Source organism: Syngnathus leptorhynchus, chromosome 17, assembly GCF_054491065.1.
Source record: "Syngnathus leptorhynchus isolate UIUO chromosome 17, UIUO_Slep, whole genome shotgun sequence".
Taxonomy (NCBI): Eukaryota; Metazoa; Chordata; class Actinopteri; order Syngnathiformes; family Syngnathidae; genus Syngnathus; species Syngnathus leptorhynchus.
Genome location: NC_141211.1, coordinates 7,004,247 through 7,031,817, shown reverse-complemented (window position 1 = coordinate 7,031,817; position 27,571 = coordinate 7,004,247). Strand labels below are relative to the sequence as shown.

General features: G+C 43.7%; 5 protein-coding genes across 11 annotated transcripts in view; 2 read left to right on the top strand and 3 right to left on the bottom strand.

Annotated features, from left to right (window-relative positions):
• Positions 1 to 8,234, bottom strand: part of LOC147043503 (ryanodine receptor 1-like) — a 33,708-nt gene extending 25,474 nt beyond the window's left edge. For all 3 annotated transcript variants that reach the window (XM_085935316.1, XM_085935315.1, XM_085935319.1), the window contains exons 1-29: positions 8,168 to 8,234; positions 6,339 to 6,458; positions 6,163 to 6,261; positions 6,058 to 6,078; positions 5,912 to 5,986; positions 5,730 to 5,808; positions 5,557 to 5,669; positions 5,382 to 5,481; positions 5,204 to 5,300; positions 5,054 to 5,128; positions 4,818 to 4,974; positions 4,565 to 4,729; positions 4,362 to 4,483; positions 4,095 to 4,281; positions 3,893 to 4,028; positions 3,712 to 3,807; positions 3,144 to 3,262; positions 2,893 to 3,026; positions 2,564 to 2,805; positions 2,296 to 2,488; positions 2,005 to 2,221; positions 1,798 to 1,902; positions 1,600 to 1,703; positions 1,420 to 1,503; positions 1,167 to 1,326; positions 922 to 1,069; positions 628 to 833; positions 386 to 560; positions 70 to 278 (exon numbers count right to left, since the gene is read on the bottom strand). In XM_085935316.1, coding sequence (XP_085791442.1) covers positions 70 to 278; positions 386 to 560; positions 628 to 833; positions 922 to 1,069; positions 1,167 to 1,326; positions 1,420 to 1,503; positions 1,600 to 1,703; positions 1,798 to 1,902; positions 2,005 to 2,221; positions 2,296 to 2,488; positions 2,564 to 2,805; positions 2,893 to 3,026; positions 3,144 to 3,262; positions 3,712 to 3,807; positions 3,893 to 4,028; positions 4,095 to 4,281; positions 4,362 to 4,483; positions 4,565 to 4,729; positions 4,818 to 4,974; positions 5,054 to 5,128; positions 5,204 to 5,300; positions 5,382 to 5,481; positions 5,557 to 5,669; positions 5,730 to 5,808; positions 5,912 to 5,986; positions 6,058 to 6,078; positions 6,163 to 6,261; positions 6,339 to 6,458; positions 8,168 to 8,215 — 3,786 coding nt within the window. In that variant the 5' untranslated portion in view covers positions 8,216 to 8,234. The remainder of the gene's footprint in view (positions 1 to 69; positions 279 to 385; positions 561 to 627; positions 834 to 921; positions 1,070 to 1,166; positions 1,327 to 1,419; positions 1,504 to 1,599; positions 1,704 to 1,797; positions 1,903 to 2,004; positions 2,222 to 2,295; positions 2,489 to 2,563; positions 2,806 to 2,892; positions 3,027 to 3,143; positions 3,263 to 3,711; positions 3,808 to 3,892; positions 4,029 to 4,094; positions 4,282 to 4,361; positions 4,484 to 4,564; positions 4,730 to 4,817; positions 4,975 to 5,053; positions 5,129 to 5,203; positions 5,301 to 5,381; positions 5,482 to 5,556; positions 5,670 to 5,729; positions 5,809 to 5,911; positions 5,987 to 6,057; positions 6,079 to 6,162; positions 6,262 to 6,338; positions 6,459 to 8,167) is intronic.
• Positions 8,235 to 8,751: 517 nt separating this feature from the next.
• On the top strand, positions 8,752 to 15,572 carry nfrkb (nuclear factor related to kappaB binding protein). 3 transcript variants are annotated; one of them, XM_085936461.1, is made up of 26 exons: positions 8,752 to 8,816; positions 9,103 to 9,257; positions 9,332 to 9,533; positions 9,610 to 9,737; positions 9,804 to 9,975; positions 10,102 to 10,206; positions 10,275 to 10,348; positions 10,427 to 10,508; positions 10,574 to 10,766; positions 10,847 to 10,958; positions 11,028 to 11,154; positions 11,252 to 11,329; positions 11,414 to 11,490; positions 11,570 to 11,616; positions 11,703 to 11,763; positions 11,846 to 12,020; positions 12,108 to 12,214; positions 12,311 to 12,434; positions 12,631 to 12,710; positions 12,822 to 13,012; positions 13,084 to 13,351; positions 13,427 to 13,606; positions 13,824 to 14,519; positions 14,753 to 14,859; positions 14,930 to 15,065; positions 15,186 to 15,572. In XM_085936461.1, exons 2-26 carry the CDS (start codon positions 9,132 to 9,134, stop codon positions 15,324 to 15,326), a joined length of 3,789 nt encoding a protein of 1,262 aa, XP_085792587.1. In that variant the 5' UTR covers positions 8,752 to 8,816; positions 9,103 to 9,131; the 3' UTR covers positions 15,327 to 15,572. The 3 variants fall into 3 exon arrangements, with proteins under 3 accessions (XP_085792587.1, XP_085792585.1, XP_085792586.1); XM_085936459.1 differs by having other exon boundaries at positions 12,108 to 12,220; XM_085936460.1 differs by having other exon boundaries at positions 8,810 to 8,953; positions 12,108 to 12,220.
• tmem45b (transmembrane protein 45B) lies at positions 15,481 to 18,485 on the bottom strand. Its single transcript, XM_085936463.1, has 6 exons — positions 17,975 to 18,485; positions 17,110 to 17,307; positions 16,827 to 17,039; positions 16,547 to 16,731; positions 16,258 to 16,400; positions 15,481 to 16,028 (listed from the first exon to the last, which is right to left on the bottom strand). Exons 2-6 carry the CDS (start codon positions 17,297 to 17,299, stop codon positions 15,917 to 15,919), a joined length of 843 nt encoding a protein of 280 aa, XP_085792589.1. The 5' UTR covers positions 17,300 to 17,307; positions 17,975 to 18,485; the 3' UTR covers positions 15,481 to 15,916.
• Positions 18,486 to 18,771: 286 nt separating this feature from the next.
• gng8 (guanine nucleotide binding protein (G protein), gamma 8) lies at positions 18,772 to 27,344 on the bottom strand. 3 transcript variants are annotated; one of them, XM_085935575.1, is made up of 8 exons: positions 25,210 to 27,344; positions 24,981 to 25,078; positions 24,690 to 24,868; positions 24,435 to 24,554; positions 24,094 to 24,203; positions 19,941 to 22,567; positions 19,145 to 19,244; positions 18,772 to 19,011 (listed from the first exon to the last, which is right to left on the bottom strand). In XM_085935575.1, exons 7-8 carry the CDS (start codon positions 19,226 to 19,228, stop codon positions 18,883 to 18,885), a joined length of 213 nt encoding a protein of 70 aa, XP_085791701.1. In that variant the 5' UTR covers positions 19,229 to 19,244; positions 19,941 to 22,567; positions 24,094 to 24,203; positions 24,435 to 24,554; positions 24,690 to 24,868; positions 24,981 to 25,078; positions 25,210 to 27,344; the 3' UTR covers positions 18,772 to 18,882. The 3 variants fall into 3 exon arrangements, with proteins under 3 accessions (XP_085791701.1, XP_085791702.1, XP_085791700.1); XM_085935576.1 differs by having other exon boundaries at positions 22,433 to 22,567; XM_085935574.1 differs by having other exon boundaries at positions 19,145 to 22,567.
• brd8a (bromodomain containing 8a) lies at positions 21,326 to 27,541 on the top strand. The gene is made up of 21 exons (XM_085935572.1): positions 21,326 to 21,619; positions 21,717 to 21,764; positions 22,130 to 22,226; positions 22,471 to 22,540; positions 22,618 to 22,667; positions 22,785 to 22,907; positions 23,034 to 23,114; positions 23,237 to 23,301; positions 23,395 to 23,537; positions 23,616 to 23,798; positions 23,874 to 23,955; positions 24,105 to 24,239; positions 24,458 to 24,618; positions 24,703 to 25,126; positions 25,220 to 25,257; positions 25,322 to 25,596; positions 25,708 to 25,800; positions 25,900 to 25,968; positions 26,111 to 26,393; positions 26,564 to 26,608; positions 26,827 to 27,541. The coding sequence occupies exons 2-21, from the start codon at positions 21,746 to 21,748 to the stop codon at positions 26,884 to 26,886; spliced, it is 2,496 nt and encodes an 831-aa protein (XP_085791698.1). The 5' UTR covers positions 21,326 to 21,619; positions 21,717 to 21,745; the 3' UTR covers positions 26,887 to 27,541.
• Positions 27,542 to 27,571: the final 30 nt, after the last annotated feature.

The following is a 27,571-nucleotide window of genomic DNA, read 5'->3' as shown; positions in this document are numbered from 1 at the left end:
AGATAATGCAGTTGATAGTAAATAACCATGCAAACATTTATGAAAGGAAAACAAAGGCTGAGAAAATACCTCAATGTGAGGATGATCAGTTGGGACAGGAATGTACTGAGGGAGGCTCTTGCTGAACCACATGGTGATGTCTCTTTTCATGTTGATAGCAAAAGGTTCAAATCCCTCCTGCAGTCCGCAGATGGTAAAGTAGCGGAGGCTGCTGACATTCTGACCCAAGTTGATCCGGCCCACTTGGGACAAGCCAAGACTGCATACAGGTATGAAGCCTACAGATGTTCCACAGAAAATGTGTCAATTAAATGGAAGGTAAGGTATAGTGTGGAATAAGTGCGATAATGTTTGGTTTGTCGGAGTAATTTGTTACTCTACTTACCTTCTCCGATATCAATATCCTTAAAGGCCATCTCTGAGCCCGAGTCGCTGATCAACATCTCTCCGTTGAGTGTGAACATGATGTTCATCTCGGTGAGATCAATCATGCAACCCACCACGTCGCCAGATTGCCACTGTCGGCCAAATGACTCATTTCCCACATGCCATCGTTGGGCCTGAAAATGAGAGCAGTTTATGTAGCTTTTTGCTCACTACCGCTTGGGAAGAATTTCTCGCTCCCACCTTGAAGCCATTGAAGACGTAAGCCAACTCATCTGCTCCAAGTTCGGTGTCGGCTCGAACGCTGGGTCGGGCCCAGCCTACCCTCATCTCTCCGACCGTCACAGCCTCAAATTCAAAGTACCATTTCCCCTGTGTAACCCCGTAAGACTTCTCTGCTCTGAACACTCTGATCTTATCTCCACGAGTGCTGCCTGCTCCAGGCCCACCTGCATGAACACAATTCAAGAACCTTTCAGAAAAACCTGGAAATCATCTTCTTTCCCATTCTCTTTCAGACTTATTATACAAACATACTGCTCTCTTGGTCAGGCGGTTCAATGTTGTAACCATATCCGATTAGGGTTCGAACTGCAGCACAAACCGTATCTCGGTTGGTCTTTTTGGTCTTTTCGTCCAATAAATTGTAAGGAACCAGACGAGGATTGCGTTTGTTCATGATGTCCTGTTCAGGAAAACAATTGAAGTCACAAAGTTGTTTTATGTTTACATTCTAAAAATATATGCCATATAAAAACCATGTTCTGGCTGCTGAAAAGTACCTGCACAATACTATAAGTCCAGCCTTGGCGAACGCGATCTCTGGCCCACACGTTGTGTCCGTTTTCTGCCAGTCTCTCCACCAGAGTGTTCTGATTAGGAGTTAGCTTGACATGATTGAGGTCCAGAGGTGCAGGTTTATATCCGTTGCTTTGCATGTAACTAGGGAAAAGTGTTGTCATTTAATAAAAGTCATGAAAAGATTATTTGGGAGAACTAGAATCATTAAAAAAAAAAAAAAAAAGACTGGCTCACGTCTTTGGAAGCTTGGTCCTTTTCAGATTTTCCTCTGCTTTCTCATCGCCCATTCCTACATGACACCCCAATGCCAGCAAAGTCCTTTGAAAAGAATTGTACATGGAGTTAGAGAAGGAAATGGGTACACGTTTTTTTTTTTTTTTTTATGATTATTACTCAACTAAATTCCTGACATACTTTAGAGTCTCTCCTGACATTGCTAAATTGTAATTTTTCTCCGGTTCGGGAAGACTCTGGAAATCAACCAGGCATGGATGGAGCTTCTTGTTGTCATCACGAAACTTGATTGATCCATTGAAATGATAGCAGAAGGGTCATTAGAAGAGGTATTCCATAAATAAATATTTTTACATGACTCCAAATACAGGAACTCACTGATCCATAGGTCCACCCTTGCTCAATGCGAGTCACAGCCCACAACTCGTGACTATTCTCTGCTAGCTTCTCCCGAATACGTTCCAAATGGGGAGGAAGAACAATCTGGAAAGATTTGCAAAACACATGCAAGTGAAATTCTCATCAAGTTTTCATGTTCACTTCAGGAGCATGGCAGGAGATGAAGATTAATAAAAGAGCCTTTACCTGTATAGTGTCCACAGGACAAGGAGTGAAAGATGTGTGGAACAGCGACTGTGTTGGACCCAACAGGTTACGCACACCATCAAAGTCGTGCTTGTACTCTTTAATGTGCTCAATCCGCAAACGATCCCTGGGCAGCACGGCCTCGTAACAGGGAGCGTAGCCCGGTGGTGGGAGGAACTTAAAATCACCATGACGACCTCCAAGAAGAAACCGGAACCTTGTAATTTGGGAGGAAAATTTTAGTCTTGTAAGAACAACAGTCTGCTTGTCAGAATTGATCATGTCCAGTACTTCACGCCTGCGGAGAAGCTGACTACAGGGAAGAAGAGGCCGTCCAGATTGAAGTTCTCAAACATGCCCTGGACAGGATGACCATTAATTCGGAAGGAAATACTGGGCACGTTCAGGTCCAAACAGCAGCTGATTACATCTTCTGCGGCTAGAATGTGCTGATTGGGTGTGGCAACATGACGCGGAACACGTCCTGACAACAACAAAAAGGATTTAAACGTGTGCAAACTGTCACACTGCTCAAGTGACAATACTATATTTACACTACCTGACCAAAGATGAAGTCCATCAAAACCATATGAGTAGAGATCATCCCCAACACCGTTAGCCCCCCAGCCCTCCCCTCCACCAGGGTATGGACTAAACCCCTCAGTCAGGGCCCATCCCACACGCAGGTGATACGGCTGAGCTGTGAGGAAGGGTTCCACGTGGTCCACCATCACCTCAAAGTACCACTTTTTATACTGTGTGGACCCTTCGCATGTTCCAAGGAAAATGTTGGGTCTCATGCTGGAACAAGGTCACAAAAAAAAGTTACAGACTTGATTTAATCTTCACATCCATTTGATTGACAACTGGCTATATAAATTGACCCACCTGGTGACATAATTAATAATGTTGGTTTGAAGTAAAAGGTCACGACCGGGAAGCAGATTCTCTGTTATTAAGTTCTGGTTTGACCTCACGGCCACACCGTTGCACACACATAGAGAGCAGAGCACATCCAAGACCTTGATAACAGAAAAGACAAGAAGAATGTTCTGGTGCCGCCTTGCATCTTGATACCACCTATACAGCACATGTTTTTTTTCCAACACGCTAAACGCATAACCTTACATGCTACAGACCTTGTGATTGCGTCCGTGCTTGTCCAGCAAAGAGATGATGGACTTGATGTGATTTTCCTGGATGATGTTCAACACCTCCGGGCTCTCAATCAGAACACAATACAACACCTCCAGGATTCCTATAATAAGAAAAGTTTTATCAATGACACTATAGGCAATGTCTAATACTAATGCTAGAAATAAAATTCAAAATGAAATAAATAAGAAATAAATCAAATGTAAAAAATAAATAAAAACTAACAGTTTTAAAAAATTAAATAAAAACAGATAGATAAATCAATAAAAGAAAAACAAAAATACATTAAAGTGTTTTTCAAGTACCGTATTTTTCGGACTAAAAGTCGCTCCAGACTATAAGTCGCACCAGCCATAAAATGCGCAATAAAGTGAAAAATAAAAAAAAAACATATTTAAGTCGCTCCGGAGTATAAGTCACACTTTTGGGGCAAGGTAATTTGTCAAAATCCAACACCAAGAACAGACATAAACCAGCAACAACAGGCTAAACGATATGGTATGCTAACGTGACATATACACAAACGAGGAGCTGAGAACGGGCCTGACGTACCTGAAGATGCCTCCAAACGATCCAATTTACTGACCAGCCAGTCGAGGTTATCGCAGAACAGTGCACAGTTTGAACGATTTCCTCGGATGAGAGATGCTTTGGAAAGAAAAAGCATTGCTAATGTACCACAAAGGCAAACAGAGGATGTGCAAAGATAGGACAACTCCCCAGGAGGTCATACCTAGCAACTCGTACAGTAAATTGACTATCTCCTTCCATGACTCTGCAGCTTCTTCTCCAGCATATTCCGAGAAGTGAGCAGCTGTGTTGTAGACATTCAACCGATCAACGCAGTCCAGAACGAGAGTGATCATCCCCTGTCAAGAACAAGGACTAAGTTAAAAGAGCTCTTGACTTAAGCAGTCACAGAGGAAGAAACAAACCTCTTCTTGAAATAGGTTTTGTCTGTTCTTGAGGGAACGAAGCTTGAACTGTTTATCCTCATGCTCCAGCTCTTCTTCCGGTGGGCGGAAGTAAAAGATCAAGTCTTGAAGTGAAAGCACCACCGTGTCCATTGGCAGATGAGGCGGGTTCGCCGATTTATTTTTCCCATTCAATGCATCGAGACCTCTGGGGTTATACGGAGAACAGGGAGAGATGACATCGAACCAAAAGACGGACATCTTAGAGAAGGGCGTGTGAAATACTACTTGATGAATTGATTGAAGAGGCCTGTGGTGCTGTAAATCATTCTAGCAGCTTGCGACTCTTCGGTTTGAGAGCGTGCAACCGTCAGGGCGTCATCCATGTGACCTTCTTTATGGAGGATGGCCTATGAATTGAAAATAAAAAATGCAAACTTGGGCTGATATATATATTCAAACACACAAACTTATTCTGCAATGTGGAATACCTTTCTCTTCAGGGGACCTAAACGGGCAGATTTAGCATCAACAGCTGCGTATGTGAGCCAGAGACCAGAAGAAGCATGTTGCACAAAGCACATAGACTCTCCATACTTAATCTCTGGAATGCCCATTCCTTCTACATCCCGCTTCTGGGCCACTTCGATTTTTTCCTGTGGTTCACATATAGAGTGATCTCCTCATCAAAGTCACAAGGAATCCACTCTGCATTTTTTTTTTCCTCCAACCATTTTCACTTACTTTGGAAATTCTGAAGCAGAAGGCTGCCATTTTTGAATTGGCCTTCTCAGGGTCTACTAATAGAAGGCCCTTTTCCTCATCCAGGAGAAGGTACCTTCCTGTTGTGATGTGACGAATTCTGAATGACTGGCCCCATTTAATATGACCCCCACTCCACCTAAAGTTCAAAAAAGCACATGAAAAGACAAACTGTAAAGTCACTCAATGTGCAAGTTTGCAATTTTCAGGAGACTCACGCGATACGAAGTGGCTCGAGTCGCCACAAGGAACGAGCATGACTGCATACAGCTCCTCCTTCATAGTGAGCAACTCTTAAAAAAGACAAACAAAACCATATCAGGCATTTTATGTCCAGATGGAAATTCAATTGAAGAGTTTTTGCTCACCTGCGCTGGTCATCCCCTTGGTCAGCCGCTGGGATTGCCAAACACTCATCCATGTGACCGTGGAAAAGCCTGAGCACGTAGCCTCCGGTCAGAAAACCTGCAGAAGAAGAGTCACCCAGCTGAAGGAGAACAAGTAGGTTTTTAAGATTAAAAAATAAATAAATAGAGGTAAGTGGACCTTCAGCGAGTTCGCAACCCGACATCACAGGTGTCATCGTCCACAAGGTTTGCATGAAGGAAGCATCGACCATCAAGTCACCGCTGGCATAGGACAGATGCTGCAAAGAGGTGTCAGTTAGGAATTGGCAACTGTCGACAAAGCAAAACAGCAAGTCGATGTCTTTTGTATTTACCAGATAGCGCTCTGAAGAAACACTGACAAGAATGAGGTCATCTCCCACTCGGACCTTCTCGCCTTCTGATCTTTGCTTGGAGGCCGGATGGATGGTCCACCAGCAGGCCTCTCCTGTCACATCGCAATTAATAGACAGGTTGCTTCAAGATCTAAAATGGAGACTACACCCACCTGTGGAGTCCTCCTGCAAGCCCACATCAAACGCCAGCTTGTCCGTGAGAGACCGTGATGTCGTCAAGCAGCTCAAGTACTTTGCAAAAGGAAGGAGAGGTGAATTAAAAATGGAGATTGACAGACAGAAAGTGAGAAAAGGCAACATGCTAATTTTGAAGCATTAGTCGAGATGTGCTCACCATGTTGGAGTGAGTGTGCTTCAAGAGGATGGCATGTCCGTACAGCAGAGTTCGATGACCTCCACCTTGTGACGACTTGGGAAAAAAAATTGCAACTTCTTGAACCGATGCAGAGAGGATGAAAAGAAAATTCCAACTAAACTTACCCATTTATCCAAATCAACAGCCTATGGGTGGGGAAATACAAAAATGAAAAAGTTAGATCCTGTAAGTCAGCAATTCTTATTAAGACCATGGAAAAGACTGGAGACCTCATCCACAGAGGTGTTGGACAGCATCTCCTGCAGGGCTCGCACGGATAACGACTGCTCCAGTATGAAGCAGCAGATGGCCAAGTCGGGTGGTACATTCTGAAACACAACAAAGCATCTCTTTAACTATAAAAACAAAGACATATTTTTGAGCTAAAAAGCCAGCTGCACACAACCTGAGCGTTGGATGTAGTCTCCAGGAAACACAGACGATTCCCAAATCCTTCGCATGAAAGGCAGAGCTTGATCTGCTCTTTCAGGATGGAGGCTGTGCTTTGCAGAACCACATGATCATCCTATAAAGATGATGTCAAGTAAATCAATTGCTTTTGGGCTGGGTGTCAGACAAGAATGTTTTGAAGATCTTCATTTTAGCGTCTATTGAAACACATGCCAGTCTTTATTGTTACAGTATTGGCCTCGGATCACTGGCTCCATGAACTTGGTGGCTCCCCCTCTCATATAAGCCCTCTATTTCAAGCCGCTGCACCTGCTGTTCACGCGTCTGCTTTTGGAAAGCACCAGATATTTCAGATTTCACTGGAAAGAGTGTCCCACATTGCCCCGCTCCAAATAATCCAATTAGTTTGGCTTATTCACATGATGGAATTTGCACTCTGAATTTCTTGAGCTAGGATGAACGCCAGGGAGAAGTGCTGCAAATATCATTTCGGTAACAAGATTCGCACAGACAAGTCCAGCGTCTACTCGGTTAAATCATTATGTAATAGATTTCATTTAGTTTTGTGTTGAAGTAAAGAGTGAAGGTAGATTTTCTATTTCTGCATCTATGGCCTCTTTTAAACGTTTCTTTTTTTTTTTTTACTTAAAAGGGTCTTTTGAGGTTTTCTTTGCCTTTCTGGTTGCCAGGTTTAGATCAGGGGACGCTGTTGATTTTTGTCAATAATGGAAACTCGTTGAGAATGAGGTCTTGGTGCATCCCTACTGATTATTAGGGAGGGGAACAAGAGGCTGAATAGATTTCTGCTTTTAAGATTGGTAAGGTCAGTTCAGAAAAAATATGCTCATTATTTAATTTACAATAACTATCAATGAAACTAACAGGTCTACAGTCCTGGCACAACAGTCTACAAACAGTTCTATCATGCTGACATAGTAAATAACAGATGGACGTGTCGAGTTTCTATGACGTATCTCAAAATTAATGTGTGTAAAAATATGCCGCTGAAGGATGCCAGATAGTCTGACCTCCAGGCAGGAGGACGGCTGTTTATGCATTTATGCATAATACGATACCTCAGGACTGAAAATCAGCTGTAAAACATAGAGTAAGTATTATACGCAACATTTTACATCAAGCGTGTAATACTGAACACGACTCTAATAACATCAGCAGCCCAATTCCCACAAGGACTGAAGTAAGCAGGTGCTGACTTTGAAGCTGCTAATCCTCACACAGTATATATAGACCCCGGGCAGCAACTGACGCAAACTTTATGAAGCATTGTTAGCATACTTCACCTCAGTCATGCATAACAATAGCAACTGGAACGTTATTCCCATTTAATCTTTGAATAAAATAGCCGGCACGTTTAGACATGATAGACTACTGTGTAAAAAAATATATATGTATAACTGGGTAAAATGTTAGTCTAGTTAATTTATTCCATACTAAATTATGGCTGTGATTCAAATAATGGTTTCTATAAAATCAATGGTGGGAAACCTAAGGGCTGTGGGCTATACAAGGCCCACATACATAAAAACATCAGATGAACTGAAAAAACAAGCCTATTATTTGACACACTTTGTTTGTGTGATAATGGTTTCTTCTCAGTCTTAAACCAGTGTAATATCACGTATCCAAATGGATATAAATAGATAATGCTTGTAAACAAAGCCAACTGTTGTTGCCAATCTGAGTCTTGTGTAGGCATTCGACAGCATCCAAAAAAATCTATAATCTATAAATGGCTGTCAAAGAGACAAACATTTTTTTTTTTTTAAAGTCTTTAACCAAGAAAATGGAAACAGCATCGCTTACTGTCCGCAAGAACTGAATCTCTTCCTCTCCATCTGCACCTTCGGCCATTCTGCTGAGGCATTAAAAGCACCACCCTGACAGAGAATCAGGCTTCACGGTTCTCCTGGTGACTTCCTGGGGAAATGTTCCTGAAAGGTTTCTGAAGGGCGATGGGGGACCTGGCCCCCCTCTCTCACTTGGATGGTTATATGACAGCCGGGGGATTGACTGCTCATTCATTATTGCATCATAGAGAGGAGGAGCAACTGGACAAGGCAGCACTTCAAAAGTTGGTTCTTCCATTTTAAGTTGATTTTCCCATTATTCTCACAGGTTTGAAGTACCATAATTAGGTGAAGTGTTTGAAGGAGAGAATTTTTAACATAAACTTACTAAAATTAAATATTGAAAGTTTATTTTTGAACAGCTGGAAGAATAGGATATGTACATGATGTAACTTTATCCATCCGTTTGTCCATTAATTAGTTGGGGGCAATTTGAACTTGGCTTTCGGTTTCAATTTGTTACAAAAAAAAGCCATACCTAGTGTAGTTCGCCTTTTTGCCTCTAGACGGACACAGTGAACCGAGCGCGCAATTCGACGACGTCATTTTTGTACCAGAAGAAGACAGTCCCCACTCCGCGATATCAAAACATAGGGTGGGCAAAGGTAAGAAACAACCTTTAATGTGTTTTAAAAGTGCTGGATCGGTTCTGTCGATACAAACAGATATCGCAGCATGCAATGCATCTTAGGTATATGCGTTGGAAGGTTCCCTTGAATAAATTCCGTCTACGCTATTTACGGTAAGCTGCAGTCATGCTACAACACACCTCCTTGTTTAGTATCACAGAAAGCAAGTCGTCCGTTACAGTGCATTTAAAAAGCTAGTTGTGCAAGAATGACATAAATGGTATTCATACGTGTCATATTAAATAATGTTGTGGTATTTCAGTCCCAGTGAGGGGGCAGCGGAGGAGCAGGATGGATGTCCTGACTCACATACTTACAGACCCTCTCGAGCCCAAAGAGGAAGAGGGTGGACAGATCACTGAGGAGTGCATGCTAGGAAACTGCAGGGTCAGCCTGCCCGAGGAACTACTTGAAGATGTAAGTTATGTGCAGCTGAACGCTGCTTTGACAGTGAGGATTATTGATCACTTTGGTCATTGTTTTGTCATCAGCCCGAAATCTTCTTCTCTGTGATGAGTGAAAGCACATGGACTGAAGTGCTCTCAGATTCCCAGCGGCAACACCTGAGTCAGTTCTTGCCACAATTTCCCGACAATAACAAAGCAGAGCAGGGCAACGTCGTGGACGACCTGTTCAACAATCGAAATTTTCATTTTGGAAATCCTCTTCATCTTGCACAAAAATTATTCAGAGGTAATTACACTCGCTGATTAATCTACTTTCAAAAACGGAACATTCCTCAGCGATGGTGTTTATGATCCAAACACAGATGGTTACTTCAACCCTGAAGTTGTCAAGTACAGGCAGTTGTGTGCCAAGTCTCAGCAAAGACGACAGTTGTACTCACTTCAGCAATATTACCACAGGCTGCTGAAACAAATCCTCGTCTCCCGAAAGGTGTGTTCAGCAAAATATTGAAAGTACAACAATACCCAGAAGTCTCAATATTTTTTCTTGTTTCAGGAGTTATTAGATTTTGCCGTTCACAATGGTCTGGACTTTCCACCTAAGAGAAAGGTACAGACGAGGAGTCACGCAGAAATACGAGAGCAAAAGGTTAGAAGACGACTGAGACGTATTTTAAAGGAGGTGAAAACTGAATGTGGAGACAGTAATGCTTCATCTGATGATGATGGTTAGTTGTTGTTTTTTTTCTTCATTTCTCACTTTTTCTTTTCATGTCAATTGCAAAAGATAACAAGGTGGCTTAGGTTAGTAAATTTACTTACCCGCATCGGTGCTTTATTGCACATGCAAATAGATCTAACGTTGTGGACACCAGCACCACAATCACCGTCCTCGCCGTCACCCACCGTCTCACTCAGAGTTGTACCCAGCCTCTCAACCCAAGATATGAAGACCACTGGTGAGTAGTAACTTTGTAAGTGATCCCAGTGTTTATCATCATCGGCATCGAAGTGTGATCTCCTGTAGAAAAACCCCAACTTGGAGAGCAGGACTTGAAAGCCATGCTACAAAACCATCGGGAGAAGAGGAAGCGACAACCAGTAAATAATGTTTACATAGGATTCAAATGGATGTGGTGTTAATTTGTACAGTGTATCACAGACAATTCTTCTTGTCAGGATCATCCGGACTTGATGACCTCTGACATCCACCTCAGCGACATACTCTCCAGGGCAAATATTGGTCGCAAATCAGCCTTGCGTAAGTGAATCCGCTCCACCAAACTATCTCTTCTGTTACCAATACCGTTTTTATTTCTCTTCCAGCGCTTTTTGAGCTGTCTCTGCCGAAGAAAAAGATCAAAGAAGAGAGAAAGAAGAAGAAAATGAGAACGGTCAAAGTGGAATCGGAGGATCCCTGTGATGCTCTTACTTCAGACGTCCCAGCAGCCCCTCTGGCGAACATCATTAACTCCATGCCAGACACGCCGTTGACCCCGCTGGCCAACATCAAGGAGGAGTACGTTTGGCGCAGAGCTAAGAAAAAAAAACGTCGAGACACACCTTCGTAATATCTTAGCGTCATCTTCATCTTTGCAGAATCCTGGAGGAGCCACCGTGCAGCCCGGTGGTCGTGGAAGAACTAGCAGTCAGCTTCTTCAGCCTGTTGGAGAGCATCTTGAGGACGGAGCACCTGGCCAGCACTTCAGTGGTAGATTCACAATCTATGAGCCGAAAGGCCAAGCTTGGATCGTAACGGCTTCTTGCTGATGTGCTCCAGCTGGAGGAGAAAGTCCAAATGTGGCAAATGTCTCCTGCGAGCTCACTCAACGCCTGGTTTTCATCTGCTTCTTGCTGGTCTGACTTGGTCCTCCACGCCTTGCAGTTTCTCGCTGGAGAGAGTAAAGGTAAGGCATGGAAAGACATTTGAGTGTTAACTTGATACATTTTTTTTTCTAGTGATTTTAAATCGGGGATATTGAATACTTTTGTGTCGTCTTACAGAAGGTGTCATGGCGCTCCCCAGCGGCTTCCTGCCATTTGTGGAATTTGTCGATGAAACACAGCAGTGGAAGTGGATCGGTTAGCAATGGGGCTGTGATTGACGATCCTAATTGAATTCTTGTTAGTCTTTGTTAAGATGAATGTCTCTTTGCTTCATTTTAGGCCCCATTCAGGATGCAGAAAAGGACTTAATTGCACTTTGTCAACTGTGGTTGGACTCTAAAGATTTTGTGGTCAAGGTATTAGAAAATTACAGACAAATATCAATCAAAATATCCATGCATATGATTTGTTTCTAATTAACTTTGTCCTCCACAGACTGAAAGTGAAGAGCTATCGGAGTTAACGCCCCCCATGCCACGAGTGTAAGCAATCTAAGCAAATTTAATTAAAATAAATATTTGTGATTATTATTATTATTTTTTTTTAGCTGCTTGAATATCTTTAACAGTTCGACTGATTACGTGGTGAGACCCAGCACGGGAGATGAAAGACAACTCTTCCAAATTCAGGTTTCTTCTCAATTAATTGTTTTGCTGTTCTTTTTTTTTTTTCTGTACATGCTAATCATGTTGTTTCTTTGATGTCGATTAGGAACAGCAGAGATACAGCCAACCCCACAAAGCTTTCACGTTCCGCATGCATGGTTTTGAATCGGTTGTGGGGCCCGTCAAGGGAGTGTTTGATAAGGAAATGTCTCTCAATAAAGCTCGGGAGCATACGCTGTTGCGCTCCAATCGCCCGCCATATGTCACCATCCTGTCTCTGGGTTAGAGCATCGCCTCGTTGTTGCTTCACTTGTGTGTGTGTGTGTGAAAACAAACAGAAGCTTTGAACGCTCATTTCTTCCGAATAGTTCGCGACGCAGCAGCCAGGCTTCCCAATGGAGAAGGAACTCGTGCAGAAATCTGCGAACTTCTCAAGGACTCGCAATTTCTTGCCCCTGACGTCACAAGTGCACAGGTAGAGGCACGTTTTGTGTTTTTTTTCTCTGAAACTACTTTTCGGTTTGATAAGCTCTCCGTTATTAAACCGTAAGCCCGTTCTTGTGCCATCTAGGTGAACACAGTCGTCAGCGGTGCTCTAGATAGATTGCACTATGAGAAGGACCCCTGTGTGAAGTACGACATTGGTCGCAAACTGTGGATTTACCTGCACCGCAACCGCAGTCAAGAAGAGTTTGGTGAGCAACAATGAGGAGGTGGCAGCAGCTTACAGCTTGCAATGTATTTGCTAGCTGGGCAAGATGTATTTAGCATATAAGCTTACAGATAACAAAAATCTGAACTTTACCATCTCCAGACTATTGCATGAACGAAATAATTAGCAATCTATAAATAAGAAATGGGCTATTGAATGGTTTCTTCCCTCCCATTCAGAGAGGATCCACCAGGCTCAAGCAGCTGCCGCAAAAGCAAGAAAAGCACTACAGCAGAAGCCAAAACCTGCATCCAAGCCTGTGAGACAACCAGCCTGTTTATTATGACTGTACATTTTGATGATGCTATTGTGCTAGCATACTGTTAGTTCTCAGTTTTGAGTGGGGAAACGTTCGATTTTATATCCTTAGAAATCAGGCAGTAAAGAAGCAGGAGGTAAAACAATGGGATCTTTGGAAGCAGGACAGGATATAGGTCCCATGTCGCCGACAGGGTCTACTCCAACCCAAAACACTCCTGGCACCCCAAAGTCACCCTTGCCCTGCACAGTCACGACACCAACTAAGACCACAGTCCCTGATGCAATCAAATCCAACCCAGGGTGCGTTTGTTTTTCCCGTTGTTGTATGAGAACTACGCCTTGCATGAACTCACCTGTGTCTCTTGTTGCAGCGTTCTCCTGGTGTCTCCCCCTTCCTTGCCTCAGCTGGGCTCTATCTTACCTGCCAGTCAGGCCGGCCCAGTCACATCTCAGTCTGTTCCTTCCCAACACGCGGCCCGAATAGTGAGCCACCTGCAGGCAGGCTCACTCCCTCAGGTTCGGGTCGTCTCCACTCAGCCCGGACTGGGTCTGTCAGGAAGTCAGCAAGGTGCTTTGGTACATCAGAACCCTCATCAGATCAGGATGCCGGTGTCTGTGGCAACCAAGGGCATCTCACAGGTAAAAAGGCTAAATGATGAAGTGAAGATAAGAGTGCTTGTGTTCTAATGACCTCCATGTATTGTCAAAAAATAGGCAGTTATGTCCGTGCCTTTGAGGAGCCAGTCTGCTAGTCCTGTACAGGTGGCCAACACTTTGACGGTTTCCACGGCAACTGTGGCCAAAGCTCAGACTGCGTCACCCGGCACCCCAGCCAACATCCCCGTATCGTCGTCGGCTGTGCTGCAAGGAGTCGCCGGCCAAACCATCAAACAAGTAAACCAGATAATAATCATGAATTAATCAATTTGAGAAACAAATACATATGAATGAAATGGAAGAAAATGTTAAATCAATGCAACAAATATTACAGGGCTCTATCGTAAATACTCTGGAACGGATTACAACAAATGAAAAAAGTGGGCTATATGTGATCTGCAGGTCAAACTTTGACCTGCTTAATCGTTTGTATTTTTTTTTTTTATTTCAAAAGGTGTCCATCACAGGCCAGTTCGGTGCGAAAGCCTCAGGAGCAGCCGGAATTCCACTTACCGCCACAAACATCCGCATCCAGGGTAAAGATGTCTTGCGCCTTCCGCCCTCCTCCATCACCACCGACGCCAAAGGCCAGACCGTACTACGGATCACGCCGGACATGATGGCCACGCTCACCAAATCACCCGTGGCGACGGTCAAACTCACTCCCGACTTCCTGGGCTCGACCGCCAGCGGCTGTAGCAAGAGCATATCGGCCACGCTCCACGTCACGCCCCCCTCTGTGTCCGCCTCTGCGTCCTGCACAGGGGAAGTATCTGCCGCCAGAACGGCGCCTATCTCTTCCACCCTGCTGAAAGCCGCGGGCGACACAGCCATACGCCTGATGCCCACTTTAGGCGTTACCGTGGCCGAGCAGAAATCTCGCACCTTCTCCACCGTCAGCTCTCCGGACAAGAGCGGCACTACTATCCGTATCATGCCAGGCCTCGGGGTGATCCCGCAGAAACAAGGTCAGACCATCACCATGACAACCGCCGGCTGCAGCAAGCCCCTGACGGTATCCGCCGGCGGTAATGTCATGGCTGGCGCCAAGAGCATCACGGTGGCCTCGGGAGCCTCGACTTCTCTGAAGCTGGGTGCAAACACAGCAACCATGCGCCAGATGCCTGCTCCTGTTGTCAACACACAGACGGTAAGAGAGTTAAGACATCATGTCATCATGACATCAGACAGGTTCTGTTAGTATTTGATACTTCAACTTATCGGCTTGACCGCTTCAACTTTGATTGGTTCCTTCCATTTTTGATATAACACTGACATTTGCTTTCACAGTGCAACGCTTGGATGAATTTTTATGTTGATCTTTTATCTATTACTGTTGCCTAAACACACAGTGACAATGCCACGCTTCTCATTTGGTCATAGGGCAAGTTACCTGCCCGCATCACAGTTCCTCTATCGGTCCTCAACCAACCACTGAAAAGTAAAAGTGTGGTGACGACACCAATTGTGAAGGGGAGTCTCAATACAAAGTAAGTCTCAACATATGCACTGGATTCAAGCGTAACCTGATTAGCTGTCCTTCCTCCCGTCGCTGTGCAGTATCGGCAGCTTGGGTCGGAACATCATCCTGACCACCATGCCTGCGGGCACCAAGCTGATTGCTGGGAACAAACCGGTCAGCTTCGTCACAGCGCAACAATTCCAGCAGCTCCAGCAGCAAGGACAGGCCACACAGGTTTGCGAGGAAGCAGATATACACCGCTTCCCTTTTTTTTTTTTTTTACATTTGCCAGCCTCCAGTCATGCTGTACATCAGTAATGGGTCGCTGTTAACGCTCACCTTTTACTTGTGTAGGTGCGCATCCAGACAGTCCAGGCACAGCAGCTCCAGCAACACATGGCGGCAGCTTCCGCCAAATCCGTCTCCACCGTCGTCGTCACCACGGCGCCTTCACCGAAATGTCCACCCGATCTCCCGCCTGCGCCTCCTCAGTGATCTGTACTTGCCATCTTGCGTCCCGTTTTTTTCTTTTCTTTTTGGTGTGTTTTTGTAATATTGGCTATCAGTGTTTAATCTTTTCTGTGTAACTGGCAAGCACATTCATAATTCTCCGTGAGACAACGTAGATTTTTTAAAAAAAATACCCGTAACTACATTTCATCTATTTCATTCCCTTTAATGATGAAGCCGAGATGTTAAATTATAAGTCCTTAAAATCATTGATTAAATCTCATAATTTTCCATTGTTTGCATTTATTGTAATGATTGACAAGAAAAATAACTTTTAAATTTCAGGAGTGGTATTCAGTCTATTCACATCTTAAAATGTAAGGCAGCCTTGTGGTTTGAATAGTTCTGAAGTTTGGCATTCCTGCATGATCTCCAAATACGTGCGTTACTTTTCAGTAGGTTCCTCACATATTCTAAAAACAGGCTTTGGGAGATTCATCCAAGACTCAATTGTCCATAGGAGTGTGACTGATGAATGAAAATAATAGAATAGATTTGAAAGAAGAAGAAAAAGTAAGACTAGTCCAGTTCAAATACCAATTTTCAACAAAACAAGTAGGAATATTTTCAAGCCGTTACTCCTCTTCTGACTCTTCGAGCAAAGCTTTGTCGGAGTTTGCTGTGGACAGTTTATTTCGCATCACCATCTCGATGTCTCGTGCTCTTCGGGAGAATCTCTTTATGGTGCTTTTGGGGATAAACATAAAAAATAAAAATAAAAAGGCCGTTTAATAGAAACCTTTTTGTAGCGTTGATAAAATAGTTAATGCAAAGACTTTATAGAGTGCAATTTGATCACAGCCTAGTTTTTAATACCAAAAAATTATATACATTTTAGTTCTTACAACGACAATAAAAATATTGTTAATCTCCCGAAAGTTGAATTGTGTCGCGAGTAAAAAGACATAATACTCACATCCAAATGGCAGCCGAGATGCTGGAGACGACAAACAAAGCCACCGCCAAATGCCAGCAGAAGCACATAGTGACAAACATGATGTTGCTGTGCAAAGTCAAATCCCACTGCGGCCCGCTCAGTGGGTAAAGAACAAAACCGATCTAAAATGAGATTCAAATGCCGCTGTAAGCAACAAGCACTTTAGGAAAGGTGTTATTTAACAACAGTTGAGGGCCCCCCCCTCAAAAAACCCCCAGACAATTTAGATGCAGTTCTTGTTTTCCATCTCAACACTTGTCAGTACTACCTGGTAGAACCACGAGCCCTGCAGGATGAAGAAGCACGCTTTCAGCATCTCCAAAATAATGTGGTCTCTCAAGAACACTTCCATCATGGTGCTGGCTGACCCACTGAACACGGCCACCAGGAGCAGGGAGTGGATGTGGGCGTCCAGAGGGGGGCGACTGTGCACGTGGTAGTAGAACAGAAATCCTAGGTCACAAAAAACAAAAAGATTGCAACTCACAAAGTGCATTAATCAAAAGCTTTGTGTTGAACTAAAACTTCTCTAAACTTCTTCATCTTACCTTCCACAAAAAGAGCTAAGGAGAGGGCAAGGCGGTCCACACCAAGTGGCACTAGTTTGCACAAGGTGCTAAGCACCAAAGCTATTCCCGAGATGCCGAAAAAGAGGTACATGGTGCTGTGCTGCCAGTTCATCAGCTTGACCCACGAATGGTCGTGCGCGTCATAGAGGCGAGCGTGCGGCCCGTCCACGACAAACTGTTCCACCATGATGCCTGAGATGGGATCGCATAAATTGGAGCAAATTTGAAGTGCTTCAAAAATGTGTCAAGATGGAAAACTGACCGACAAATGAGGCAAAGATTTGAAACCCTCCCTCGATGTAGTCCATTCGTTTAAAGAAAGGAGGCAAAACAACTCTGCCTTTGGGCTGGGTTTTCCTCCAGTAGTGCTGGAGTGTGTGTTTAACTGTCAGCCATAAACCAAAGAACAAGAAGAAGGAGCCAGGTATGGCGTGACCCCCAAAGTTGGCCATGGTGAGGCCTGAAAAGAAAAAGAAACAGGAAACAATCAATTTGGCAAGCCACTTTAAGCTTTCTATTTTTCTCTTTGGAATACAGTTTCAAGTGAAACCTGATCATTTGTCATTTCAATGATATTCTGATGCTTTGTCAAGTTGTCATAATAACTCCTGAAAATTAAAAAAATATATATATATAAATATATTTTAATCACGTCAATACATTTAGCATATATAAACCCGAGATTGAGTATTTTTGAACAGGTGTTTGCACATTATCTAGAAAGAAATATAAGAAATATCCACCAGCATATGCATGCACACAACTTATTTCACAAATTGGCAAGGTTTTTTTTTCGCCATCAACCATTTAATCGGAAAATAAATCAAAGATTCACCACAGCAGGTCGAAGATATCCTGTTTGAGAAGTCAACCAGTTCCGTGATATAAACTTTCCAAATTGCTTCCGCAAACGAATACGGTTGAACACTGTAATTAAACTATCTTGTAAATCTGAAGTAAATTTACATAGATGCATGCGATAACGATTTAGCAGGATCTCGATTTCAGTGTTTGTGGACAGCACGACAGTTTCGAACGGGTCAAACGAGTTTTCCAGGTTGAATAAGCAAACAGTCCCAAATGTGAGTTACAGAAAGAAGTGACGAGTAAAAAGGTCGTTACGATACCTCAACTTTCACCACCAATTCCCGAGGAAAAGACAGGAGATTGCTGGTACGAGTACGAACGTTGTCACCTGTCACGCTGTGGGGGAAAAAAAGCCAGTGCGTGTTTGCATCCCACGGCCCCACCCAATTTCCCCTGACACCCCCGAGAACATTTCTTCCTGAGAGTCACATACAAGGGTGAGGGATAACTTTGTAAAAAGATAATCAACCGATCTTATTCGAATCAAATATAAACATTTTGGAGAATGAACATAAATTCAGTGGGTGGCATAAGACTAAAAACTGCAAATCACTTTGCTAATGTATAACCAAAATGTCAACAAAGCCCCATATCATAGCCATCCCCCAGATATGACCCAAGACAGCACAAACTGAGCATTTTTGTGTAATATTTCAAATTGTGTTATAAGTAAAAGGTAAGTTATGTCAACTGGATTGGGCAATTTATGTAAATAACACTTAAAAAAATGAGTAAATAAGGTGAAAAGTAATAACGTTCTTTGATATTGTGCAGTAAAAATCAGGAAGCATCCGCACCTAAAACCTCAGAACTGCGAGTTTGAAGCATTGCCGGAAAACAAAAATCATCCCCAATATCAAGCAAACACGCCCCCTAGCGGCAGTGGGTTAAAGTGACTGTAGAACACTTGCCACCATACTATACAAACATTGTGGCTTGCATGAAAGATAAGAAAATGTGCTTTATCATCATCGTTCCTGATGGAAGAATCGCTGGAGGGGGTGACCTCGTTTAACTGAACTTTGCACTCATTTTGCAGAAAGTCTTTATTGCCATCTTTATCAGTTTCATGGACATTCTGCGTACCATATAGCACAACAAGGCAGTTGTAAAAATAAAGACATTCATATCGAAACAAAGGTTAAAAATATCAATGTCCACAATGGTTTTACAGTATTTCACAGAATATTTTCTTCTCTCTAAAGGGGTTCTCTGAGGAAGGTACTGGGGTCACCAGAGGGTCATCTTTGGCATGAGTTTCACAATAGGCCATTAGATCAGCTGCTGCCTTGGATACCTGGGAAAACATAAGCATGGAATAATCCGTTATGTACTACAAGTGGAAGACATTTGATGTGATCACCAAATTTGTCAAATTGACAGAAAATGTTGTTTTTTTAGCTTTGTAACAACAAAAAGTATACACATACCATCATCCTCTCGATGTTGACCTCCAGCTTCAATTGCTCAACCGTCTTTCTTGCATCCGCAATCTTGGCCATGTTGTTGGACATCTTGCCGCTAACTTGCCTGCAGTAAACATGCATGAAAAATGTAGTGTGGCAATTTTATACAGTGAAAACCACAGAGACGGTGTGCGTGTGTGTGTGTGTGTGTGCGCGTGTGTGTGTGTGTGTGTGTGTGTGTGTGTGTGTGTGTGCGTGTGTGTGTGTGTGTGTGTGTGTGTTTCAGCGACTGATAATTGAAGGCAACTGGGCCGTGAGTATTGAGTCTGTTTCAATTTGCTCATTAATTCTTCGCCCTGGGTCTCAGCTGCACGTGTCACAGCGAGGGTCTCAGAGGAGGAGGAGGGCAAGGGAGGGCAGTGCTGCTCCCCTGATGGGCGCGAGATGGGACTGTAAATAAAGCTTAACATGTTTACGCTGTACAAAACAGAGCTGTTGTTTTTCCAATTATATATGTATATTAAATACATATACATATATGTATTATTTGTATGGTTCAGACTTAAATACTATTAATGATCTTTTCCCTCCACATTGGACTAACAATAATATTTTACATTTATTTGCAGTTAGTGAAAGCAAAATGCAAAACAAATCTAAGAATAATCATCCATAACTTACTTCAGCAAATGTTCACCCAGCACACTAATACACAGGTGTTGCATTTCTTGAAGACATTTAAAAAAAAAAAACTATCTCAAATACAAAAAAATCTGGAGATTTCTCCTTAGAATTCAAACTCATCGCAAACATCACTCACCGTAAGATGCTTCTTTGCTGAGAAGTGCGCTTGAGTCCTGAGCGGCAACTTGCAGCATCAAATGAAGTGTGATTAATGACAAAGATGGGGAGGGAAGCCTCAACAGGTTCCCTCCTTCAATTAATTAGCGCTGGTTCTGCCCCCAGCGTGAGCTCGGAGCAGAGGTGCAAGGCAGCATGCCGTGCTGAACCTACCGACGTATGACATTAGGACATTGCAGCATTGGATGAACCGAACCCAATGGCGTGGTCTCATAAAAAGTGCATTTTAACGCTAAAAGGAAGCTCATAAGCAACATTAGAAGATATTTCCTATTTGGATTCAATGTTTACATTAATACAATAATCATTGGATTCTGAATGTATTCAGTTGTCTTTTCATAATGTATTTAAGGTCACAGCACATACTGAATAGTGACAGGCAACCATTCACACCGAGTAGGAAATGAACCTACACAGCCTGATCGGAAGGTCGTCTCCTTACGAGACTATGCATTATTTATTCAATTGCCACACATTACGGCTTTTAGCTCCACGTGTCGGCCACGACATTAGGTACACCTGCGCATGATATAATACAAAACGACTGCTTGTTTGGGAATGATCAATCCTTACTAAAAAGTACAATCTGAATAAAAGCTGCATGATTATATGAATGCACCCGATGATTTTGCGGCAATGTTTCCCATAGTGATCGGTTATTACACAGAGCACCAGGGAGTAAAGTGACTGCGTTGTGCTGTTAAATGTCAGGTGGCTCATGACCATTTCTCATGAATCAATTGGCTCTCTATGAGGATGGACTAAAGACAGAACTGTCAATGTTTCAGTGTCACAACAAGTGCCTTAAATGCAGTGTAATAACCATGTTGTGGCTCAATCAATTTTGTGTGTGTGTTTTTTTTCTTCTATTTACTGTATTGACAGAATGGACAGCATGTATAGGGACACGTGTAAAATGTTTATTCCAGCCTAATAATGAAAAGATTACTGTATCAAATATACTAGATCAAAATAACAGGATATGGGATATGCATAAATCACATCTGTCCATTGGGGGAAATGTATGAATCATTTTAAGAGACTTCATGGTATTTTGTGTGTGAATGTTGCTTTATAGTGGCAGGCACCTGACCCACCAATAACTCTTACAATTTATTACATGGTTATTAATTATTCCAATTCAGTGGTTATGTGCATTTACACAAAATCGGGTGCATTTCTATTTAGTCATTTTGTCACACTTTGTGCAGAAACAATGGTCGTTCTAATTCATCTTTTAGAGTGGTGGGCTAGCACAGCAGCAGATACAGCTTTGTGTGCGCGTTCATGTGCATGTATGGGTGCGCGTGTGCGTGTGCGCGCCACCATCATTGAGTGACCGTGTTGGTGGGCGTGCACACTGCACACAGCATGTAGCTAGCTACTTTTAAATGATAAATGACGACGGTGGTCGTACGAGCACTTAGCTCTATTTTTTTTCCTGTTGTTTGTCCGCTCGATCTCTAACGTTGACCGAGTTCGAATCAAGGCGGGACGCCTGGCGGACTGAAGCGAATGCTGCATTCTGACTGAGCGACTTGATATTGAAGTTAACGCTAGCTAAGACGCACAATACGAGGATGGGGTGCGCGCGCTAACGTCAACGGCGAAAACCCCGGGGAGCGTTCACATCATTTTGTAAGGTAACCGGCACGCTTGTGTTTTTGTTTACGCGCTCACGCGTCATGTCGTGATAACACAAGTGGGTATTAACTGCCGGGGTTTGCGGTGGCAGGATGCGCGGCGTGCGGGGATGACAGGAAGATGGCAAACGGCGTTGGAAGTGAGTAATGTCGGCGAACGGGTGATGTTGCTGTGACTTGCTATGTGCTAGCCGAATGAGTGAGTGCTTTCGCCTTTTTTTTTTTTGCACCACAAAGTTCGGCTGCACCGCCGCTCAACCTGCAGGTCTCTCCAGCTGACACCTCTGTTGACACACACGTCAGCTGGACACTGTATGAGCATGCGTGCGTGTGCTGCTACTCAGCAATGCATTGAGTACAAAGGATTTGGATTGCAGCTTGAGTTAGCAAGCAGTGAAGATAGGCCTGGGGGAATGGAAGCACTTTCCTCTTTTTAGAATGAATATTCAGGATTTTCATAAGCTGTGACAACTTAACTTTTTTTTTTTTTTTTGGTCCTTTGCAGAACACAAGCTGCTTGTGATCGGCCCAACAGAAGCATGGTCACTCAGGGAGAAGCTGTGTTTAGCCACATCGGTTATGAGGAGTGGAGATCAGAACTGGTACTTAACTGTCATTCTATTAACTTCAACCTACAGGTGTTAGACTGAAGACCCAGAGATGCACAAGATTTTACTAGACTGCGCCTTTCGCTGTCCACAATTTAAAAAAAAAAAAAAAAAAAAGCTAACCAAATGCAGCAGCAACTATATAATAGGATGGTACGATTATGTGTAATTATGTAGTTATTGAAGTGGCAGAATCTGACCTTGAAGGAAATCTCACGTTTCATCTTTCAATTTGCAGGGTGTCTGTCAGTCGAGCCATCAAACCATTTGCAGAACCCGGGCGGCCACCTGACTGGTTCTCTCAAAAGGTATGATGTTGTCCTCAATGTCCTTCGCTGTAGAGAAGAAATGAATTTACACACTATTTACACACTTCTGTTCACAGCACTGTGCCTCCAAGTATTCTGAGCTCTTAGAAAACACTGACGCCCCAAAGTGAGTGATCGAAAGCATGGACAGTATTGCCGGCAAAAATAATATACAAAGAATGTACGACCTGAGTGACTGCTTTTCCCTATGCGGCAATGTTTCACTGTCATTGTGTGATTGCAGGAGGAAGCGAGGCGAGAAGGGGGAGGTGGTAGAGACGGTGGGGGATGTGATAGTGCGCAGGCTGACGACTCAGAGGATTGAGGAATTAAAAAAGTTCATCAAACAAACGCAAGAGGAGCACAGGTACACAAATACACCATGGATGGTGATTGTTTTTTTTTTTTTTTTTCCAACAACAATTTTCTATCATAAACCACAAAATATTACGACACATACAGTATTTAAGTAAACCCTGTTCCTAACCTACAGGACACTGAAGAGAGAGTCGGAACTTATTCAAGCTGGCCATCTAGACTCCAAACTGGAAGAATTATGGAAGGAAATTCAGCGGTAAAATGCAGCTAAATCACAGTTTATCCAAAGATACAACCACATCTTTTTTTTGTGTGTGTGTATGTGTGTGTTTAATATGACGATGATGATGCTCTGATGTATTGAAATGTATTGTGTAGGAAACAGAAACTAGAAGAGGAAGAAGCAGAGTTGAAAAGAAAAGTCACAGACGCTGCCTATCAGGGTATCGACTTGATTTTGTACATCTCGTTATCTATGATTTGTGACGGCGGCGCTAATGAGAAACAAATCCTAATGCTCTTCCTCTCGCTTTCAGCCAGACAGGTAGCAAAGAACACACCTCGGCGTGTGGCAGGCACCGCCATGCATTCACCCACGGGTTGTAACTCAACCGGCCTGGAGTTTCCCTCTGCTGACCCTCTCCCGTGCTCTCATCCCGATTTTTCATCTACAAAAGATGTAAGTCGAAGGGGTTTTATGTTCATAACTGAAAACACGACCTTGCTGACGTTTCGGATTCTTTCTGTCTGTCTTTAGGCTTCAGGTCCTGTCAGGTCAATGTCATTTGCCGACTCTTCCGGCTCGGGTAACGAGAACCCGTCACTTGGTGATGACCCCACCCAGAAGAAAGTCCTGGCTCAGAGAGGTACACCACCCCCATCTCCACTCCTCTCTGAGCTGCTGAAGAAAGGCAACATTTTGGCCACAACATCCAGATTGGTAGGTTGAACATGTAAAAATGATTTCATCATATGTACTGAACGTATGTATTTTGGTGTCCTGTGTATGTGTCAGACTGGAGAGCGTGACATATCCGCTGGTAATATGACCGTAGCGCATGACTTGCAGTTGACGCTGCCCTTTTCTCCAGCATCAGGTAAAATATATTCTCTGGACATTTCAATAGGTACACTTGCAATCTACTGCATACTTGCAGTTTTGTTTAACCACAACTAGCCCCTGTGTAGTGAAAAAAAAAAAAAAAAAAAAAGGTCCAATTCCTCTATTGTGTTACCTCCATGGAAGGTGCTCCAATGTTGTCTCGACTCCTGGAGGCGGGACCCTCCCATTTCTCAGCACAGTTAGGATTCATGGTCAGCACAGACTCCAGTTCCAGCACCACCCCTGCGCCAGTGAAATTTGCTGCCTCAGCATTTTCAGGTCTCAAACTCACACTTGCCCTTTGTCACATGATCCTAAATGATCTAAGAAATACATATTTGTAACTGCACTGGTGTGATTTGAAAAAATAAAATAAATCTGAATTTAGTACACCCACCAAAATGTTCTAAACTGAGCCCAGTGCGATGCCTTACAATTTGATACCAGCTATTTGATGTGTCTTATTTTACAAACCATGATGAGTCATTCATTTGCAGAGGTGGATGTGATGGCACCATCTGCGTCCTTTGGGTGCCAGCCTCCCACCGCAGGTGTGAAAGTGTCCGAGCCGAGTGAGGAGGATGTGACAGTTTCCTATATGGCAGATGAACTGGATCTGAAGACGGTCGGGGACATCATCGCAATCATCGAGGACAAGGTACATTGCAATTCCCCCACGTAAAACATCGAGGAAGGAGATTACGATCGAACGAGTCACGTCTCGTCTACCTTTTTCCTCCAGGCTGCAGATGCTTTGGATGCGGCTGCAGTGGAAGCCGCTCTCTTCCTGTGCGAAGAGAACGGCCACACTCTTCCCGGCTCCTGGCGGGCCGAGCCGTTCCATACCCAAGACCCCCCGGGGGTTCCTCAGTCTTCATCTCTCATCCGAAGCCCGACAAGGAATCAAGCTGACGAGTTAGACATTCAGGGCAAAACGTCAACCGAGCTCTCCTCTGCGTGCAGTAGTCAAGAAAACTGTGATGCGGAGAGCCCAGTGGAACAGAGTGGCCTTCCACCAACCTCCTCATGCCATGTCAGGAGTTTCGTACAGCGCCTCAGCGGAGCACCTGCACAGCTCGAGGCCATGAGAGATGCGGTGCACCATAAAAGCCACATGCCTTTGGAAGAGAGATGGCCACAGCAAAGATTTGAAACCACCAGTCAGGGTGAGCGCACGCATGTCTAAACATGTACATCGTGCGGTTTGATCTCGTTGGCTTGTGCGGGCAAATCTAATGGAGTCTATTACTTTGATGCAGAATCCGTATTAGAAGATTCGCCAGTGACAGAAAGACAGGTACACCACCGCGTCACAGTTGTCATCGATTGTATAATCTCGCATCCTCCATCCATCTTTGCAGGAGATAAAGGAGGAGAGTGACGTATGTGTCGATAGTAAAGACAATGCCTCAGGGACAAATTTAGACAACGAGGTCAACGGGCCAGAAGACGATGAGGATGACGAGGAGGAGGAAGACGGGGATGGCGTCGAGGGGTTCTCGTCAGAGCCTGACGGAGAGATGGAGCGCGCGGCCAGCGAGAGCGAGGACGCGTGCAGCCTCCACACAGCTTCGTCATCATTGCAGCTCCACACCACGGCCGACTCCATCCCCAGCAGCCCCGCGTCGTCACAATTGTACGTTTTTTTTTCCGTTTGTCTAGCTAACGAGTTGCATTGTGTCATGTGGAAAAAGGTCATTTGAGTCAGGATTTTCATAACCTATTCTGACATAACATTCTTGCGTAGCTCTTTGTGCAGCGAGGACCTGGAGGCTCTGCAAGCTCACAAGATCTGGAAGAAGGCCATTATGTTGGTTTGGCGTGCGGCTGCCAATCACAGGTAAAAGCTTCATCTATTACCCTCCAGCAGATCTTTTTTAAACGTGCGAGTCTTTGATATTTCACACTTGCCGCATTGATTTTATGGGACGGCTTGTAGGTATGCAAATGTCTTCCTGCAGCCGGTGACAGATGAAATTGCACCAGGATATCATAGCATTGTGCACAGGTAAGCGTGAACTTACTTGAGTTCAACTCACTGACTCGTCAACTATATCAATAAGTTATCTTGTTAAATCTGGACATACTGACCTGGAGCGATTTGTGCAGATGGTGAAATCTCTCAGCTCCCACGTTCTGTCTTTGTGCAGGCCCATGGACCTGGCAACCATTAAGAAGAACATCGAAAGTGGTTCCATGCGAACCACGGCCGAGTTCCAGCGGGACATCATGCTGATGTTTCAGAACGCCGTCATGTACAACAGCCTGGATCACGACGTGTACCACATGGCCGTGGAGATGCAGCGTGACGTCCTGGAGCAGATCCAGCAGTTTCTAGCCACCCAGCTCATCATGGAGACGTCAGAGTCCGGTATTGGCGCCAAAGGCCTGAGGGGTCGTGAGGGGTTGCGACGGCAGGACTCCACAGACAAGGTGCATCGTAGAGGAGACATATTAAGAGGTTAAAAGAAGTGACTAATCATCCCAAAAATGGGATTACAATTTTTAGTCATTCATGTTCAAACCAAAAATGTCTTCAAAATGTTTGAATTGCATCATTACATATTTGAATCCTAGTTCTGATGTGCTTTTGCTTTTCACAGGACGCCTTCTCCATGTCCTCTCCTGCTTTTCTGCTGTCTCTTTTTGTAAGGATACACACTCACAAGCACGCACACTAAAATTCAGTTGTAACAGTAAGCATTGCAATATGGAAGGATAAATGAATTCAATTACTGAAAATATAAAAAGAGAATAAAAATAATACCTATTAGTTCAAATGAGTCAATCAAGTAAAGAAGAGCTGAACTGTTTCTATTGAAGCACATTTAAATCATACAATGCACAATTTCTTCTGTCCATGTAGGATGGAGGCACCAGAGGGCGCCGCTGTGCCATTGAAGCTGACCTCAAGATGAAGAAATGAACAAAACGGGGAGAATAATTTAAATTTGACACTGTAAGTGAAAAGTGTTAATACTTCCAAGATTTAAATGATAAAGAACCCCCCGCCCCTTCCCAATCTGCGTCACGTGTAATCCCCAACTTGCTCTCCGTTTTCCAATGAGCTGCAGACTGGATGTGGGGAAGCTCCTATCTCGCAGAAATGCATTACGTGTAATCCCAGATTACAAAAGGGGGATTCCGGAAGAGTGGGTCAAAGCCTGTGATAGCTCCACATCACTCATGGGCTGCTCACAGGCAAGAACATCAGGTTGTATAAGTGTCTATAAAGCCTGAAAATCAACTAATCCTACAGGCAGACTGCATCTGGTCTACATTAGTGCGGTGGACTGAATGCACTACAGTAAACGTAAAGACACTGTGTGAAAACAGAGGCCAAAGACTGATTTGCTTGACTTTTATTTTGGGTGGTGTTACCTTATTAAGGGGGAAAAAAAAAAGAAACCTTATTTTTTTCCCTCATTTTAACAACCTTTAAATAATTTTAAATGTCTATTTTGTGGTTGTTTTGCGCATACCTACCTATATTTTGAGTGAAGCAGTACTGTGGTAATCTCACTGTGTTTTGTGGATGTAATAATAATAACACTACTTTTAAACAATAAATTCAAGTTTGGCTTGTATACTTCTTGTCAACTGCTTTATTT

Coding starts and splice junctions, on each gene's coding strand:
- brd8a (XM_085935572.1), top strand. Junction 22,541..22,617: donor CTGACTGGTTCTCTCAAAAG/GTATGATGTTGT, acceptor TTCTGTTCACAG/CACTGTGCCTCCAAGTATTC. Junction 26,609..26,826: donor CTTTTCTGCTGTCTCTTTTT/GTAAGGATACAC, acceptor CTGTCCATGTAG/GATGGAGGCACCAGAGGGCG.
- gng8 (XM_085935574.1), bottom strand. CDS start 19,261: ATGCATGTTTACTGCAGGCAAGTTAGCGGCAAGATGTCCAACAACATG. Junction 19,012..19,144: donor TCAACATCGAGAGGATGATG/GTATGTGTATAC, acceptor ATGTTTTCCCAG/GTATCCAAGGCAGCAGCTGA.
- nfrkb (XM_085936459.1), top strand. CDS start 9,132: ATGGATGTCCTGACTCACATACTTACAGACCCTCTCGAGCCCAAAGAG. Junction 10,349..10,426: donor AGAAGAGGAAGCGACAACCA/GTAAATAATGTT, acceptor TCTTCTTGTCAG/GATCATCCGGACTTGATGAC. Junction 11,617..11,702: donor ACGCCCCCCATGCCACGAGT/GTAAGCAATCTA, acceptor TATCTTTAACAG/TTCGACTGATTACGTGGTGA.
- tmem45b (XM_085936463.1), bottom strand. CDS start 17,299: ATGGCCAACTTTGGGGGTCACGCCATACCTGGCTCCTTCTTCTTGTTC. Junction 17,040..17,109: donor AATCTTTGCCTCATTTGTCG/GTCAGTTTTCCA, acceptor ATCCCATCTCAG/GCATCATGGTGGAACAGTTT. Junction 16,401..16,546: donor AGGGCTCGTGGTTCTACCAG/GTAGTACTGACA, acceptor ATCTCATTTTAG/ATCGGTTTTGTTCTTTACCC.